This window comes from Bos taurus, chromosome X (assembly GCF_002263795.3).
Source record: "Bos taurus isolate L1 Dominette 01449 registration number 42190680 breed Hereford chromosome X, ARS-UCD2.0, whole genome shotgun sequence".
NCBI lineage: Eukaryota > Metazoa > Chordata > Mammalia > Artiodactyla > Bovidae > Bos > Bos taurus.
This window is the reverse complement of record NC_037357.1, coordinates 56,379,390-56,396,372: the sequence shown is the minus strand read 5'-3', so window position 1 is coordinate 56,396,372 and position 16,983 is coordinate 56,379,390. Positions and strand designations below refer to the sequence as shown.

Below are 16,983 nucleotides of genomic sequence, written 5' to 3'. Positions count from 1 at the left end.
ACATTGGTCCGCCCGTTGAGCTCGAGACCGGGGGTGGCGCGGCGGCTCTCAGGGATTCCTGGCCCAAGATGCGCCAGAAGCAGCAAGACAGCCCGAGCCAAAGCGCGGCGGGGCTCACGGAAGGAGGCCGAGCGGGGCCGGGCTCCCAGGAGGACGGCAGAAGGTGCGGGCGGCCCTGCGGGTGCTGGGGCAAGATGGGGGCGGAAGCCCGGTGGGAGCGGAGCGGGGGAGGGGGCACAGTACCGTGCCGCCGGCTCCCGGGCGCGCGCGGGCGAAGCGGCGGCGGCCCCGCGTGGTCGGCCGGCCCCCCGGCGGGTCATTTGCATGCTGTCACGGCCCCGCGCTGACTCCCGGGCGCGCGGCTCGCTCGCTCACTCACTCGCGCTCGGCTTCTGCCACCGCTCCGCCGGCGCAGCCCCGGAGAGCCTGAGAGCCGGCGAGTCCCCGAGCTGGCGAAGGAGGGAGGGAACCCGAGAGGGAGGGAGCGAGGGCGCGCCCCGGCTCTCTGTCGGCCCCGCCGCCCGCCCTTCCTGCTACCCCAGGTCCGCCTCAGGCCCCCGCTGTCACACTTGGGAAACTTGGGACGGCGCGGGGGCCGCGTGCGGCACCTCGGGGTGGGGGGTGGGGGCGGCCCTGGCCTGGAGAGGCGGAGGAGGAGGAGGGGGGCGGAGAGGAGGAGGAAGAGGAGGAAGTGAGCCCGAAGGATCCGCTCAGAGCTGTTTGTCCAGCTGTTTCTATTCGCACCCCGAGCGGCGCAGCCAAGAGGGGGCCGAGCCGACGGTGGCCGGCTTTTGACGCTCAATTCCAACTCTTCTTCTCCTCTCAGCTTGTCTGTCCCAGACACCCTGGAGTCTCCTCCGGCCGGCCCGGCGGGCGCGCACCTGCCAGCTGCCCCTGACCTCGCGGGCCAGGCGGCCCCCGAGCCGGAGAACATGGCCCAGCCCAAGTCCGACTGCCGCTCACCTGTCGGCCTCGACTGCTGCAACTGCTGCCTGGACCTGGCCCACCGGAGCGGGCTCCAGCGCGACAATGGCGGGGACAACAACAACTCGGGCAGTCCCACCGTGAGCAACTTTCGGCAGCTGCAGGAGAAGCTGGTCTTCGAGAACCTCAACACCGACAAGCTCAATAGCATAATGCGGCAGGATTCGCTAGAGCCCGTACTGCGGGACCCCTGCTACCTGATCAACGAGGGCATCTGCAACCGCAACATCGACCAGACCATGCTTTCCATTCTGCTCTTCTTCCACAGGTGGGTGGCGGGGCACGCGCGGGTGGGCACCTGGTCTCGGCTGCCTCGCACCTGCCTGGGCTGAAGGCGCCCCCTCTGGAAGGCTGAGAGGGGCACTGGAGGTTTGGGCGCCCGGGACCGCCACAACCCGACCCAGGAGGCTACCTGGATTCCTGTGTGGCTGAGGGGAGGCCTGGCAGGTGGGAGCCCTGTTTGGAAAGGTGCCTGCGGAGGCTTTGCTGGGGAAATGCTGGAGCACATAAGATGGACAGAGTGACAGAGCGGTAGATGTTTTGGGGATAGCCGGCGGCACTTTCTACCCAAATGCCTACATTTCTATGGCCACTTTGGAGAGTCTGCCATGGGATGCTCTTGGGACCTGAGTTCCACGCTTATCAAAAGTCCATTTCCAAACAGGCAAACTTGGGCAGAAATTGCAAGGGCTTTTAAATTACTGAGTGGCCCTGACTGAGAATAGGGGCAAGCAAATTGTCCCGACAGATTCAGCTGCTACTGGTGTGGGGGAGGATGGGAAATAAGAAAAATTAGAGACCTGTGAGAATTTCTTGAAACTCTGGATAGAGGGACCCCTCCCCATCCATGATCCACCATGGATCATAGCCTTCCATTTCCAGTGACAAATAAAAGCAGCCCCAAAGAGCATCCCAGGACAGGAGGGTGGATGAGTGTATGTCATGGCAAGCCTGTTGTTGGAGTGCAGGTCAGACTTTCTAGAAATCCTGCTGAAGGGCAAGAAAGGGAGAGTGGAGGAGAAAAACACAATGGGAAGACCAAAGGTGGCTGCAGTCTTCCAGTCTGAGGCACTCTGGTAAGAGCCGGTCTTGGGGAGACAACTGCAGCAATTTTGAGGCAGGAGAGGCAACTTTAGGAAACTCAGCTGTGGGTTTGGTGTTCTTAGAGCCACAGGACTGAGGCACTGGTGAGTGTGTGTGTGTGCACGCGCGTGGGGGTGGGGTGGGTGGGTTTTCTTCTTCTTCAAGGTCACAGGTTACCGTAAGAGAAAGAGAAACCCTCTGTGGGCGACCTCGGTTGTAGTACAAGTTATGTGTCTAGTTCCCTGTGGACCCTGAGCAAGTTGCTTGACCTCTCTGGTCTCTAAGCTTCCTTCTAGTTCTGAGATTCCAAGTCATGGGCAGGTAATGTGCTCAGACAAGGTAATAAGTAATTTTGGGCTTCCACAGAGTAATTGAATAATTTGATGGTTTGTCGGTGAGACACAAATAGGAAATTTTAAAAGCCATCGAGCTAGGCAAGAACTACCTCACTTAGTGCTCAGCCCATGTTAACTTCCACAGTCCCAGAAGTTCCAGGAGGGGACAAGCAAGGCTGCCGACTTCATTAGCATTATTATAACATTATTTTCCACGCCATCACAGCCCTTTCTCATCTATTATTTCGCTTTAGGCATCAGTTTATCTCATTGTCTCTAAGAAACCAGGCTGAGTTTCCAGGGAATCTTCATTTCTGGTGAAAGATTACTACAAGTGTATTCAGACCACAGCCACTGCAACCCTGCAGAGCGAAAGCCCTAACAGGTTCCTAATAGTCTACTGAGCTTAGGGCTGTAGGTAGTGGGGGATGGGTGGCAGCGACACCTGGAAAGACGGCTCATAGCACTTGCACTCTTTCAACTGGGAGAGAATCTGCTCCAAAATGGCCTGATGAAACATAAGAGGGGACACTTCCTCAGCTCTGGGTCCTAGGTTGGAGGCCTGGGAGGGTCAGACCTAAGTGAGTGAGATGTGAGGCTGAAAGTCTGAAATCAAAGTATTCACTTGTGCCACACCTTGGGAGGCTTTCTGGTGGTCTGGATTTCTTGAAAACAGCAAGACCTCCTTTGCCACCTACTCTGTTGACACCTCTTGGTTCTTGGCAAAGCCTGGAAATGCTACCAGGTTGGGTTGGGGGCTGAGGGCTTTAGTGGAGGGAACAGGGCATATCATTGGGAAGTTGTCTCTGAGCACCCTGCCTCCCCTCCTGGGAACAGAGCAACTCAAGCCCCAGGCTGGGGAGTGACAGGGTCCTGTGGTAACCACTTTAACAGTTCCAGAAAGACAAACCATTCTGTCATTTGCCTTCACAACTGGGACCTTAGAGACTGGAGATTCTGAATTTGGTTGAAAGTTTGCCTCTAATGACATGCTTATTGGCAAAATAGGAGGCCATTATTGCTGGTCATGGGGTTTCTCCAAAATCTAGGCTGGACAGTCTTCTGAGTGAAAATTTCCTCTTCCTACTTCATTTATTCCCTGGTTTTCTAGCTTCATACCACAGCCATCATTGTTACTTCTATTCCATTTAATTATTTGATACTTCAGATTCCTGCCTGAGTGTCTTTTTCCTCTAACTTGTCTCCTTCATGGCCATCTCTTCTGGAGAAGCGACTCTTTCTGCCTTTCCTCCTACAGCCCACTCCCCCACTGCAAGGGCTCCTATATTCTTGGGAGGAAGCGTGGGGCAGATTCTTGATTTCTATCTGGTTTCTGCTTTGACCTGTCCCTGACTCTCAGCTTAGCTCTTGGTTTCCTTGGAACACAAGAGTGTAAGTAATTTGAGGGTAAGGTGTGTTTTCCACTTACTTGGGTTTCCCTTGGCTTCTAATTATACTGCCAGTACTCAATAAAGGTTTTTTTTTTGGCTAGATGACTTCTTAATTGTTGGTGTGGTCCTATGTAAAGATTTTACAACTTTAATTGACTCTTGGAAAATTCTTATAAGGGTTTAAATATGATTTTTTTTCTGGTATGAACCACATGCAGTAACTCTGATAGCCTGGTAGAAGCCCTGATGAACAGTGTTGTGTATATATGTATGAATCAGTGGTAATGGGCATGTAGCTCATTGGTGTGTAAATAGTCCCTCTAAACTACTTGTGGGGGGAGAAGTGCTTCATACACCAGCCCTTCAATCTTGTGTTAGGTAACTAATAACTATAATAGATTAATAGCTAAATATCTACTGAGTGTTTACAGTGTGTGCTAAGCATTATATCTGCATAGCCTCATTTAATTTTACACCAACCCAATGAAATGGGTACTGTTATCACCATTCTTCATTTTTTTTTAAATTTTACTTTATTTTTTAACTTTACAATATGGTATTGGTTTTGCCATATATCAACATGAATCCGCCACAGGTATACATGTGTTCCCCATCCTGAACCCTCCTCCCTCCTCCCTGTGGTACATTCTTCATTTTTTAATGAAGGAAATTAAGGCTGGAGAAAATTAAATAACTTTCTCGATGCCTTACAATGAAGAGCAGAGCCAAGACTCCACCTAAGATCAGTAGGACACTAAAGAATTGCCGATGAAGGAAGAATTGTTAAGCAGAGGCAAATATTAGCCCATAAACTAATCAAATGGTTAAAATGTCCTAATTAGGTCAGGTGACCAACCATCCCAGGACTTTCCACCAACACAGGACTTTCAGTGCTCAAACAGGGACAGTCCCAGGGAAACTGGGATGATTGGTCAATCTATTATACTGTATTATTTGTTGAAAATGCTTCTAAAACTGGAAAACCTAAGTGGCAGATAGAATATGCTGGGCAAAGAGCTAATTTTTTTTCAATTAAAATGCAGCCTATTAAAAAATTTGCGAAGTTGAAATTTGAGGGGCCTTAATTCTCTGATCTGGGCTTCTGTGGTGGCTCATTGGTAAAGAATTCACCTGCCAATGCAGGAGACATGGGTTCATTTCCTGGGTCAGGAAGATCCCCTGGAGAAGGAAGTGGCAACCCAGTCCAGTATTCTTGCCTGGAGAATCCCGTGGACAGAGGAGCCTGGCAGGCTACAGTCCATGAGGTCACAAAAGAGTTGGACACAACTTAGTGACTAAACAACAACAAATTCTCTGATCAGTAAAGTATAGCAAGCTGAAAGGGGAGCTTTTGCCATATTCTGTTGTTGTCATTGTTGTAATCTCAAATTTATTTCTAAGATTTTATCCAGAACTACTTAATCAGCTCTATTCTTCAGCTCCCCAGCACCCAGCCAGTGTGATTTGAGCTACTTTGAATCTGAGTTCTCCTGCAGCTCTGAGAGCCCTTGGACTCTACCTTTAAGCTTCTGCGCCAGCAACAACTGGTCCCCACTTAGATGCTCAGAAAATAATAGCAAGATTTCTAGTTGTTTTACGTGTGTTAATTCTTTTAACCTTCCCTACTGATGTGATATATAGTAGTAAAGGGAAAGATGTAGATTCAGAAATCAAGCTTCCAAGAAAAATTTGCATAAAAATTATTTGTGCTTCTCTGAGTCTTCAAAGTAATGATTTCATAAATGTATATTCCTGAACCTGATTTCTGAGGAAAACATTCAGAAAATGAAGATCATGGCATCTGGTCCCATCACTTCATGGGAAATAGATGGGGAAACAGTGGAAACAGTGTCAGACTTTATTTTTTTGGGCTCCAAAATCACTGCAGATGGTGACTGCAGCCATGAAATTAAAAGATGCTTACTCCTTGGAAGGAAAGTTATGACCAACCTAGATAGCATATTTAAAAGCAGAGACATTACTTTGCCAACAAAGGTTCGTCTAGTCAAGGCTATGGTTTTTCCTGTGGTCATGTATGGATGTGAGAGTTGGACTGTGAAGAAGGCTGAGCACCAAAGAATTGATGCTTTTGAACTGTGGTGTTGGAGAAGACTCTTGAGAGTCCCTTGGACTGCAAGGAGATCCAATCAGTCCATTCTGAAGGATATCAGCCCTGGGATTTCTTTGGAAGGAATGATGCTAAAGCTGAAGCTCCAGTACTTTGGCCACCTCATGCCAAGAGTTGACTCACTGGAAAAGACTCTGATGCTGGGAGGGATTGGGGGCAGGAGGAAAAGGGGACGACAGAGGATGAGATGGCTGGATGGCATCACTGACTCGATGGACGTGAGTCTGAGTGAACTCCGGGAGTTGGTGATGGACAGGGAGGCCTGGCATGCTGTGATTCATGGGGTCGCAGAGTCGGACACGACTGAGCGACTGAACTGAACTGAGAGGATCTGGGGGGCAAAACTCTCCCACCTGCCTGCTGTAGAGCTTAATTTTATACTCTAAGATCAGTTTTCTGTCCTTGCCATCCAAAGTTCCTATTCCATAGTGCAGCAGTACTTGGGCCACACCACAAGAAATTCTGATTTAGAGGTTGCAACCGTTTCTCAACTAATTTTGCCCTTTGATTTTGAGGATGGTGGACTTTGCTGGGAAAAGGTTTTGAGTTTCTGTGCTTAAGTCTGTTATTCTTTGCCTTTGTGAGTTTTGCTTTTGATATCAAACTCTGAAAGTCCTTTCCTAGCCCAGGGTAATTTAAAATAACTTTTTCCTTAGTGCCTAGTGGTCTGACAAAGAATAGGCACCTTGAATTAGGACACATTGTCTGTTGAAAACACAAATGCATTTGCAGACGTAACATTCATGGTTTGTATACCTCATGAGAGCCCTGATGTGTTAGAAATTGTCTTTTTACTGAGACACAGATGTGAATTACATGTGCTCAGAGGCTTTGGGTGGTGAGTGACCCTGCTGCTCTACTAGCAACTACTATATATACTATATATGAGTGTATGTTATATATGTATATAAAGAATATGTATATATTAGGTATATCCGTATATACCAATAACATATTTATAACATAAAATTTGTCATTTTAACCATTTTAAAGTGTGCAAGTCAGTGGTATTAAGTATATTCACAACGGTGCAGTCAGCAATATTACCCATTCCAGAACTTTGGCACCATCCCAAACAGAAACTCTGTACCTATTTAGTACCTTCCCTGATGGCTCAGGTGATAAAGAATCTGCCTGTAATGCAGGAGACCCAGGTTTGATCCCTGGGTCCAGAACATCCCCTGGAGAAGGAAATGGCTACCCACTCCAGTATTCTTGCCTGGAGAATTCCACGGACAGAGGAGCCTGGTGGGCTATAGCCCATGAGTTAGCAAAGAGTCAGACATGACTGAATGACTAACTCTTCATTTTCATTAAGCAGTAACTCCCTGTTCTCCTCTCCCTCCAGTCCTTGGTAACTTCCGTTCTTCTATCTCAGGAATTTGCCTATTTGAGGTATTTTGTATGAGTAGAATTATACAAAATGTGGCCTTTTGTATAGTTTCATTCACTTGAGGCAATGTTTTCAAGGTCTATCCATTTATCAGCACTTACTTCCTGTTTATGAGTGAATGACATTCCTTTGATGGATACACCACATTTTGTGTCATCCATTTCATCTGTTCACAAACTTCAGTTCTTTCCACCTGCTTGATCTGGTGAAGTATGCTGCTTTGGACATTGGTGTCCAGGTATCTTTTTGAGCTCCTTTCAATTCTTTCAGGTCTCTACCTAGGAGTGGAGTTGCCCAGAACCTACTTTTCAACCCAGTTTTGTAGTCCTTTTCTGATAGTCAATTCATTCAAGTGTAGTAATGCCCATGAAAAGAGCAAATGTCTATTTCTTTGGGGAGAAGGCCTCCCTCCCTGAGTCAGCTGCTAGTGCTAGTGATTACAATGAAAGAAAGCCAAGAAGTTTAACCAAATGATAGAAGTTTTATGAGGGAAATGATGTGCTTTCAGGATGCTCATAAATTAGGGACTGGAAAAAGTTTGAGTGTGTCTCTCTCATGAATGGGCAGGGTCTACCCAGGTTTGCTACCCAAGATTTCCTTTTTAAAAGAGTAACATGTAAATGTTTTACTCACCATTGACCACCTTATGTGGATTTGTTTATCAGAACTTCCTTTCGGGGTGACAGCTCATTGGGAATAGTGTTCTATGGGAATGGAACCTATGAAAGCCAAGTTTGGAGAAGAGAAGTAGAGAGATGGGGCCAGAGTCCTTGAAAGGCCTGCTGCAATGTGGGGCTCTGGGCAGCACAGAGCTCGAGAGGTCTGGATGGAAGATTCGTGCTCTTCAAGAAAAGTGACAAGAACAGAACACAAATTCCACCTCCTCCTCCTCCTCAGTCTTGCCAGGAATGGGCCCATGTGAGCCCACACCTCAGAAAATAACTCTTTCCAGGGTGACCTTATTTTCCCTCCTCGCCTGAAGAGAAGGTTAACAATCCTGCTTATATTTGCACTTCCAGATAAACTAACAAGCTCTCAATTCCAGGTAGAGCTTTGGCTCCTTTCCATAACAGGTCATGAAGGCCAGGAAGTCTGGGTAAATGGAGATGGATGTGTCTGGCCAAGGCTGCCAGGGTCTCTGGGTCCCCTGAGTGGTGGAGCCCAGCAGAGCACTTGCCTGTACCTTGTGGGCTGGTTGAGAGGAATAAGGTCAGCCACGTCTTTAGCTTGGTGGTAGCCATTGCGTCGTGTTTGTGCATCACGATTACGCTCTTACCTGAACTTTCTCCTCTTATGTAAGGGATCCCTCAATATGACCACAGAGCCATAATCTGCCATGACTGGCTGGGTTTACATAACAAATTGGTTGGTGTCATGCAGTAGTCTCACTAGCCCTGGGGAAGCCAATGTGCTGAGTGGGCCTGAAGCTTGGGCCCATTTGGTGGGGCACTCAGTGTGCTCAGTGCACTCAAGGGAGAGCATTCCTTGACCACAAGGGTCAAAAAAGACGAAATTTCTCTTTTAGATGAAGAAGGCAATAATGGCCCAGGACATGTTGTGCTGTCCCATTGCCTGCAATAATGGGACAAGGGTTAGGGCTTCGCTTGGGGCCATGGGTTTAGCAGAGCAGGACCCTGTGGACTAATGGGATCTCTGTGAAGGCTGAAGGCTAGATCTCAGCCTCAAAGCAGGTTTGATGAGGAGTCAGCATGGGGAAATGGCTTATGGAAGCCACCATGTACCCATGCCAAAATCCATTTTAGCTAAGGAGGCAGAGTGGGGATAAGATGGGAGGAGTCTAGAAAATAAGCTTTTTCAAATGCTAATCTGGGCAGGAGGGAGTCTTTTCATGGGGCAAAGCTAATTCACTTGTACCTTCTACCTGGAAATCTCTGCCCCAAAGTGGCTGTTGCCCTATGGGAAACAGTTTGTGAGGTGTGAGATCCCAGCCAGCTTGGAGACTGACTGGGAGGCTTCCCATTGTGCAGCACTAGCCCGAGGGGAAACCAGAGCCCTAAGCTGCTTGGTCAGTGATGCCCCAGGCATGCGATCAGCCTTCCTCCCCTGGGAACCACTTTCCTCAAATAGGCCCAGCCTGAAATCAGGCCCCTGCCTGTGGACAAAGCCCCACAGGGACCTTCCCCATCCTTCCTAGAAGGAAGAATTTACTCACGAAACAGCCTTGGTTATTCAGCCTACTTCCTCTTGTCTTCTCTTCACGGGAGATGGAGAGCAGCTGCTCACAACGCAGGGTCTGGCCGGGATTCCCACTCAGCTTTGTAGGCCAGCGATTGGCTATAGCTATCCCTGAGGAAGAAGGGGGTGAGAAGTGAGAGGAAGGGAAGTGGTTCCAGCAGCTCCTTCCTGGCTTACCCCCCCTTCCCCCACACACAAACACACACCTCCCTTTTAGCCTCACTCCCAGGCTAGGCTGGGCCTGGGCCAGCCTGAGGTCCCTGACTCATATCTCTCGTAGTCCCTTATGTAACAGAGCCAGGTTACTGAGGCATCAAGCTTCTGCTTGCTCAGTGGCAGGCTTCCCTGGGGCCAGGCATTCAGAAGCCTGCTGGGGGTCTAAGTAGAGCTCACTACACTTCCAAAGGAAAAGCCTCCCCTGCCTAGTGTCAGGCCAAGAGTCTGCTCAGAGGCAAGTGCCAGGTGGTGAAGGTGATTCCCCCCTGAGGCCCCCACGCTCTGCAGCACATGTAAGCAGGCAGGTGAGCTGCTATGGACTTAAGCGTGGTTTGGGGTGTTCTTGAGGGTTGGCATCTCCTGCTGTCACCTGATGGTACAGTGCTGAAGTCAGCCTGGTGCATTGGAGGTGGGGGGTGCAGAACAGGTGTCACAAGTTCTTCTTCCTTTTGTATCTGCTTGTTGGGTCAGGTACTGTTCTGGGGACTTTAGGGAGTTGGGTTTAGTGGAAGCTGAGAGGCCCAATCCATTCTTCACAAAGTCTCAAAGTCCCCAGGCTGGCCTGAATTCACAGTGATACCTAGTTCACTTCCTGCTGCTAAGTCGCTTCAGCCGTGTCCGACTCTGTGCGACCCCATAGACGGCAGCCCACCAGGCTCCCCCGTCCCTGGGATTCTCCAGGCAAGAACACTGGAGTGGGTTGCCATTTCCTTCTCTAATGCATGAAAGCGAAAAGTGAAAGTGAAGTCGCTCAGTCGTGTCTGACTCTTCACGACCCCATGGACTGCAGCCTACCAGGCTGCTCCATCCATGGGATTTGCCAGGCAAGAGTACTGGAGTGGGGTGCCATTGCCTTCTCTGAGTTCACTTCCTAGCCTTTTCAGAAAATGGCATTACTGGTTTGGTGCAACTGAGCCCCCAGTGAAATGGGACTTGCTAAATTCTATGACATATTTCTCTAATAAACTCACACAAATATCTGCAACACAGAATAGCCCCATCAATCTAATAGTCCACTGGCTCAAAGTTTCTGTCTAAATCAATAGGTCCTCTTCTCTTTCCTTGTCTCCACCCAGCCTGTCACACTGTGTTGTCAGTGGGTAAATGGCTCACAGGCTGAGTGTAGTGGGGGACTCTGCCCTCCTGTCCAAGGAAAGGAGGAAGAAACAGCGAGGTAAAGTCAAAAGGTAGCACGGGAATTACTGACAGGTGTGATTTGTATGCAAATCTCAGACAAGCCCAGGACCATCATCTCAGGGCTCAGGAGAGCTGGGCTCCCCAAGTTCCCTGAATCCAATGACAGTTAGGGGCGAGAACTGAGGCAGAGGTGCAGGACTCCCCTTTCTCGAGGCTCCTCCCAGGCCTCCAGCCCCTCACTTCTCTCTATCCCTCACCCTTTCAGTTCATAGTAAGTTGCAGTAAAAAAAAAAAAAAAGAAAGAAACAAAGAAAAAGGAATAAGATAAACCTGGCCCAGTCCTAATGCACTAAACTCTGCTTCCCCAGGTGCACAGGAAAATGAACCACGGCAGTGCCTCATTAGACCTTGTACTGAGCGGCCAAGTACTTCAGTTAATCAATCCATCATTTATCGACCATGGGTCTGCTATTTACCCAGCACCTACTGCAGATTTATTGAATGCCTGCCCCGTTAGGCACGGTAGAGGGGTAGAGGAGGGAGGCGGCAGGACCAAAGTGGTTGCAGCGGAGCCACCAGCCACTGCAGGCTAAGCTGGGGCTTCTGCTTCTTGAGGGAAAGGCCTCAAGCTTACTGTTTCTGCATCTGCAAGCCCAAAACTTAGGCAGCGCCAAAGCAAACTAGGAAGGGAGAGTCTCTTTATGGCAGCAGCTTCCAGCAGGGCCTTAAAGAATGGCCCATGGGAAGAGCTGTGAGGCTGTCTGGTTGGGAGGGGAGAGGGGCACCTTGCCTGTCCAGCAAGGGTCATGGGTCAGAAGGAGCTGGCTGGGATGGGGACAGCAAGGAACACTTTCCACGTATGAGAGGCCTGCTCTGGCTCTCCTCTTGTGGCCCCTCTCTGAGTCGGAGCAAGCATCCCTTCAGGGGCCTAGCTAGTCTTGGGTAGGTGGAGGCCTTCAGGGCCCAAGAGCAGAAAGGCACCCCTCAAGGATGCTTGCAGAAAGCCAATCAGAACCAAGAAGGCTAAGCGTGGGAGTGCAGTTGACAGTGGGTGCCAGAGGAGTCTGGAGGTATGGCTTCGCATCTGTGGATCTCTGGCCTCGGTCTCACCAGGCCTCTTCTGAGGGGGATAACAGAACCAGGATCATTTCAAGGCGCTGCCCTGAGAATACATATGTAGTGTAGTAGTGTTAGTTGCTCAGTTGTGCCTGACTCTTTGTGACTGCATGGATTTAGCCCACTAGGCTCCCCTGTCCATGGGATTCTCCAGGCAAGAATACTGGAGTGGGTTGTCATTCCCCTCTCCAGGGGATCTTCCCAACTCAGGGATTGAACCCAGGTCTCCTGCATTTCTGGCAGATTCTTAACTAGCTAAGCCATCAGGGAAGCCCAAGAATACACACACACACACACACACACACACACACACACACACATTGCTCACCCAAATCTCTCTGGAAAAAAAGTTCCTGATGGCCCCACAGGGTGTCATTTTAGCTTATTTGTATCAATACCTTGGTCAAACCCTTCCTTCCCAGATGCCATATAAATGAAGGTCCTGGGGTTGGGCTGAGGAAGGAGGGAAGTCTCAAGCTGACAGGAAAGGAAAGGGAGCTGGAGTAGCAAAAAGGAAGCAGCCTTGGGTCATCTGGGGAAGCAGATTGCTGCTTATGGTCAGCACCTTGCTTTCTGGGGCCCTCGCACCGAGCTAATGTCCTGGGCATGCATGCCTACACCCTTTCCTATCAGTGCTCTGGGAAATTCACATTTAGGTTCATGAGCAGATTCAGTCAACAACAAATATTTCTCTCATGCCTTCCATATGTCAGGCTAACTGTTCAGTTCAGTTCAGTTGCTCAGTCGACTCCAACTCTTTGTGACCCCATGAATCGCAGCACGCCAGGCCTCCCTGTCCATTACCAACTCCCGGAGTTTACTCAGACTCATGTCCATCGAGTCGGTGATGCCATCTAGCCATCTCATCCTCTGTCGTCCCCTTCTCCTCCTGCCCCCAATCCCTCCCAGCATCAGGGTCTTTTCCAATGAGTCAGCTCTTCGCATGAGGTGGCCAAAGTATTGGAGTTTCAGCTTTAACATGAGTCCTTCCAATGAACACCCAGGACTGATGTCCTTTAGAATGGACTGGTTGGATCTCCTTGCAGTCCAAGGGACTCCCAAGAGTCTTCTCCAACACCACAGTTCAAAAGCATCAATTCTTTGGCACTCAGCTTTCTTCACAGTCCAACTCTCAGATCTATACATGACCACTGTTAGGCACTGGGAATAGAGTGGGGAACTCACAAAAAGCATGGCCACAGCCATCATGGAATAATAGAGTAAAGAGATGAACATTAACCAAAACAACCACACCAATGAATCTACTTACAAAGAAGTGCCAAGAGGGAAAAGGAATAAGCTCCTCCCTGAGAGTGTAACAAAGTATCAGACAAGGCTTCCTGAGGAAGTGATATTGAGCTAAAGAAATGAATCTCTGAATCTCTATGGCTGAAATTCTAATCATCAGACCCAAGCCTAAGGAGATATGTTTAGACAGAGGCTTTCTCAGAAACCCCTGAAGTCATGCCATAGCTACTCACACTCTTGGAAATATTTCTAGGCTATGAGTGGCCAGCAGGTCCAAAAGGGGAGGCCTGACAACATTCTGACAGGAGGAAGAGATGGGGGTTGAAGCCCACAGGGCAGCCAGTACTTAATGTCATCTTTCACTAAAAATAGTCCATGACGGTATGGAAATGCGTAAAGGCTGGCCCTGGGGACCAGTGATAAAACCTATGGTGGAGGAAAATTTGTTTTTGTAAATTATTTACTGTAAAGAAAAAAAGAACCACAGAGGGTCATCGGGCTTTTATTTTCCCTTTGCAGACCTCCTTTTATGTTGTGAATGCTTCTCATTGTACAGTGGCTGTGGGGCACAAAGCTTCAGGCTGCATTCGTTTCTGGGGCCCCAGGGTTAAATTTTCTGGGGTGCAAATGTCAGATAATTTGTCCAGGCTGAAAAACAGTCTGAATGCAGAAGGGAAGAGAAGCTTGCTTAGCCAGCTGGCTAACGCCTGGGACTTCAGGGAGCTGTGGGGCCAAACTAAAGGAGCCAAGATGATTGACTGAAGAGGAGCATAAGAATGGGCCAGACGGTGGTCAAAGAGAGGTTGATCTTCAAATATAAGAAAGTCACAACTCAGAGATGGTGACTAGCTGTTTCCAAACCACACTAGAAACAGAACGAGAGGAAATAGGCCTCTACTCTAGCATGAAGAACTGTGATTAGATAACAGAAAGAACTTCCTGACTACCAGCATGCAGAGAAGCTAGACAGAATTACCAAGGGATGTTACATAAAATACAAACATGGGGAAGGTGGTGACTAGTGATAAAAAACTGAATAAAAGTATGAGAGGGCTGGTAATAAGGATCATGGACAGAAGGGGTCAGACAGGTGGGGAAAGCAAAGGCATCAGATGCAGGCGCTTATAAGGAAAAGAAAAGTGCATGTGTGAGAGATGAATGTTTTTTTGAAAATACTTTCATAATAGAAACACATATGATATTTCCATTGGAAATGGAAGTGAAGTGAAGTGAAAGGCACTCAGTCATGTCTGACTCTTTGTGACTCCATGGACTATACAGTCCATAGAATTCTCCAGGCCAGAATACTGGAGTGAGTAGCCTTTCCCTTCTCCAGGGGATCTTCCCAACCTAGGAATCAAACCTAGGTCTCCCACAATTGCAGGCGGCTTTCTTAACAGCTGAGCCACAAGAGAAGCCCAAGAATACTGGAGTGGGTAGCCTATCCCTTCTCCAGGGGATCTTCCTGACCCAGGAATTGAACTGGGGTCTCCTGCATTGCAGGCGTATTCTTTACCAGCTCTTCTAGGACTGGAATCATGTGGGGGAACAGACTAAGGAGCTGTTAATTCCCCTCTGAATCTTTCAGCTTTCTTATCTCCTAGGCAGATTAGCTTCCGTGGGACATCCATCCTAATGGTTTAACAATTTTGGGGAGCATCTCAGTGTGGGAGGTCATTGAAATAAGACTTGCACACCCCAGGTGCTTGGGGAAGAGAAGGATTTCTTCTTCCACACACACGTGAAAATCAGACACGGGGAGAAAGTGGCAGCCAACAAGCCAGGCAGGATCCCCGTGGCAGGAAATTTACAATCTAGTAGTGGAGACAGACATCAAATAATAATTACACAAATAGCCATATCATTACAATTGATCATAATGAAGAAAAGGTGCAGGAAGCTGTGAGAACACTGGCTGAGTGGTGTTCTAATCCTTCCCACAGGATTAGAAAATTCACGAAAACAAAAGTTACCTTGTTAAAACCTTGGGCATTTTATCATTTATGTCCTTGAGGGATTCTTGCCCCAAATCAGTAGGAAGGAAAGTTCAAATGAACCCAGTCACTGCTAATACCCTAAGGTGTGGATTTTGAAGTTACTCTGGCTCACTGGGGTCTCAGATAGGAGCAAACCCCCAAGGAAATTTTCTCATTGCCAAGATCAAGCAGCCATTATTTAGGCAGAGTGATTGTCTAAGGGCCCTAATGGCCTATCAGCTGAAAATCAAGATCAGAAAGACTTTGAAGAGCTCTTCACCTGCCAGATGAACAGAGCGAATGTCAGTGAAGAGAATAAAGAACTAATGCACTGAAAATTATACTCAAAACTAGCCCCCCGAAATGACCATGTCTCCAAAATGCTATGTCTTCAGCCACCTATTCAGATGTGGGTGACTTTGCTGGTATGTTCTAGTATTAACTGCAAGATATGTCCATAGCTTTTTTTTTTTTTAATTAATTTTATTTTATTTTTAAACCTTACATAATTGTATTAGTTTTGCCAAATATCAAAATGAATCCACCACAGGTATACATGTGTTCCCCATCCTGAATGTCCATAGCTTTTGAATGCTGGGGAGCCAAGATCCTAGAGGGTCAGGGCCCCATTCTGTTTTTCCTAGTTTTTCTCCCCATAGGGTGGGAGGTGCTGGCCTTTGTGGGGAGCTGGGGTGGGCTTATTCACCCTCAAAAGACCCTAGAGCAGCCACTGAGGAGTAGAGAAGGGCCTGACAGACTATGTGACGTTAGCAAGTGACTTCCCGACCTCAGTCTCCTCATTTAGAAAATGGCGGAAGTAAAAAAAGAAAAAGAAAATGGTGGAAGTGTGGTTGAGGGGTGGGGGTTAAGTGAGAGCACATTCCAGAAAGCACTCAGTGAAGAGAAGCCTACCTTATCATTAGGCAAATCATATGAAGAGCCAGAACAAAACCTTTTGGGACATGCTTTATCTCCCTCTTTCACCAGTCCCCTCACAGACCCCTCCCGTTGCTCTGTCAATTACACAACCTGTCCTGCCCAAAGCCAGCTAACACCTGCAGCCCAGTCTGGCAAGCTTTATCTCTGTCAAGGTTTGCTCTCTGAACCGTCTTCATTCACACTCAGGTGTAAGTGACTGACAAGGCTTCTAGTTTTACTTCTGTTTGCTAGGGACAAACTGCTGGGAGCTTTGACATTTTTACCAGAGATTGAAACCTGAAGAAGCATGAGGGTACCCTACTGGCACTGCTGGAAAATAGAGAAGGATTTCAGAGGGCAGTGAGACTGGGGACTGCCTCTTCAAGACCTTGAACTTCCATCTACCCAGTGTTGGGGGCTGGCACCTTCTGCCTTCACTTGCATCTTAGCCAGAGACAGAGGCTCAGAACTGGTAGGGTTTCTGCAGTCATTCAGTCTGACCCTCACCCTTTACAAATGAGGAAACTGAGGCCCAGAGATGGGTGGGTGCCTGTCACAAGCCAAATGGCCAATTAGTGACCAGCTGAAAAGAGAAACCATGTCTCCTGATTCTCTAACCCAATGGTCTTATGACTTCTCATCTCTAGATGGCTGTGCATATCCCATCCCAGTAGGTACACAGCATCTCCCTGCCAAGAGACCAGCTTTGGGTTTCCCTGATGCCCAAATGGTGGTTTTCTATTTGATTTTATTTAATGGAATTGACCAGTGGTTTGGGTGTTATGGAGTCCCAGCCCTGGAATTCTGCTTCTGTTCAGACTGGGGCTTCACACCACAGCCACAGTCATGCAAGGGGGACAGA

The 16,983-nt window shown here is 48.4% G+C and overlaps 1 protein-coding gene across 3 annotated transcripts in view; it reads left to right on the top strand.

Annotated features, from left to right (window-relative positions):
• The window catches only part of TSC22D3 (TSC22 domain family member 3), a 66,578-nt gene continuing 49,595 nt past the window's right edge, over positions 1 to 16,983 (top strand). Inside the window, exons 1-2 of one of the 3 annotated variants that reach the window (XM_024987702.2) lie at positions 1 to 163; positions 827 to 1,252. In XM_024987702.2, coding sequence (XP_024843470.1) covers positions 69 to 163; positions 827 to 1,252 — 521 coding nt within the window. In that variant the 5' untranslated portion in view covers positions 1 to 68. Of the gene's footprint in view, positions 164 to 373; positions 543 to 826; positions 1,253 to 16,983 lie in introns of those variants that run through there. The other 2 variants (NM_001103342.1, XM_024987704.2) reach the window with 2 other exon arrangements.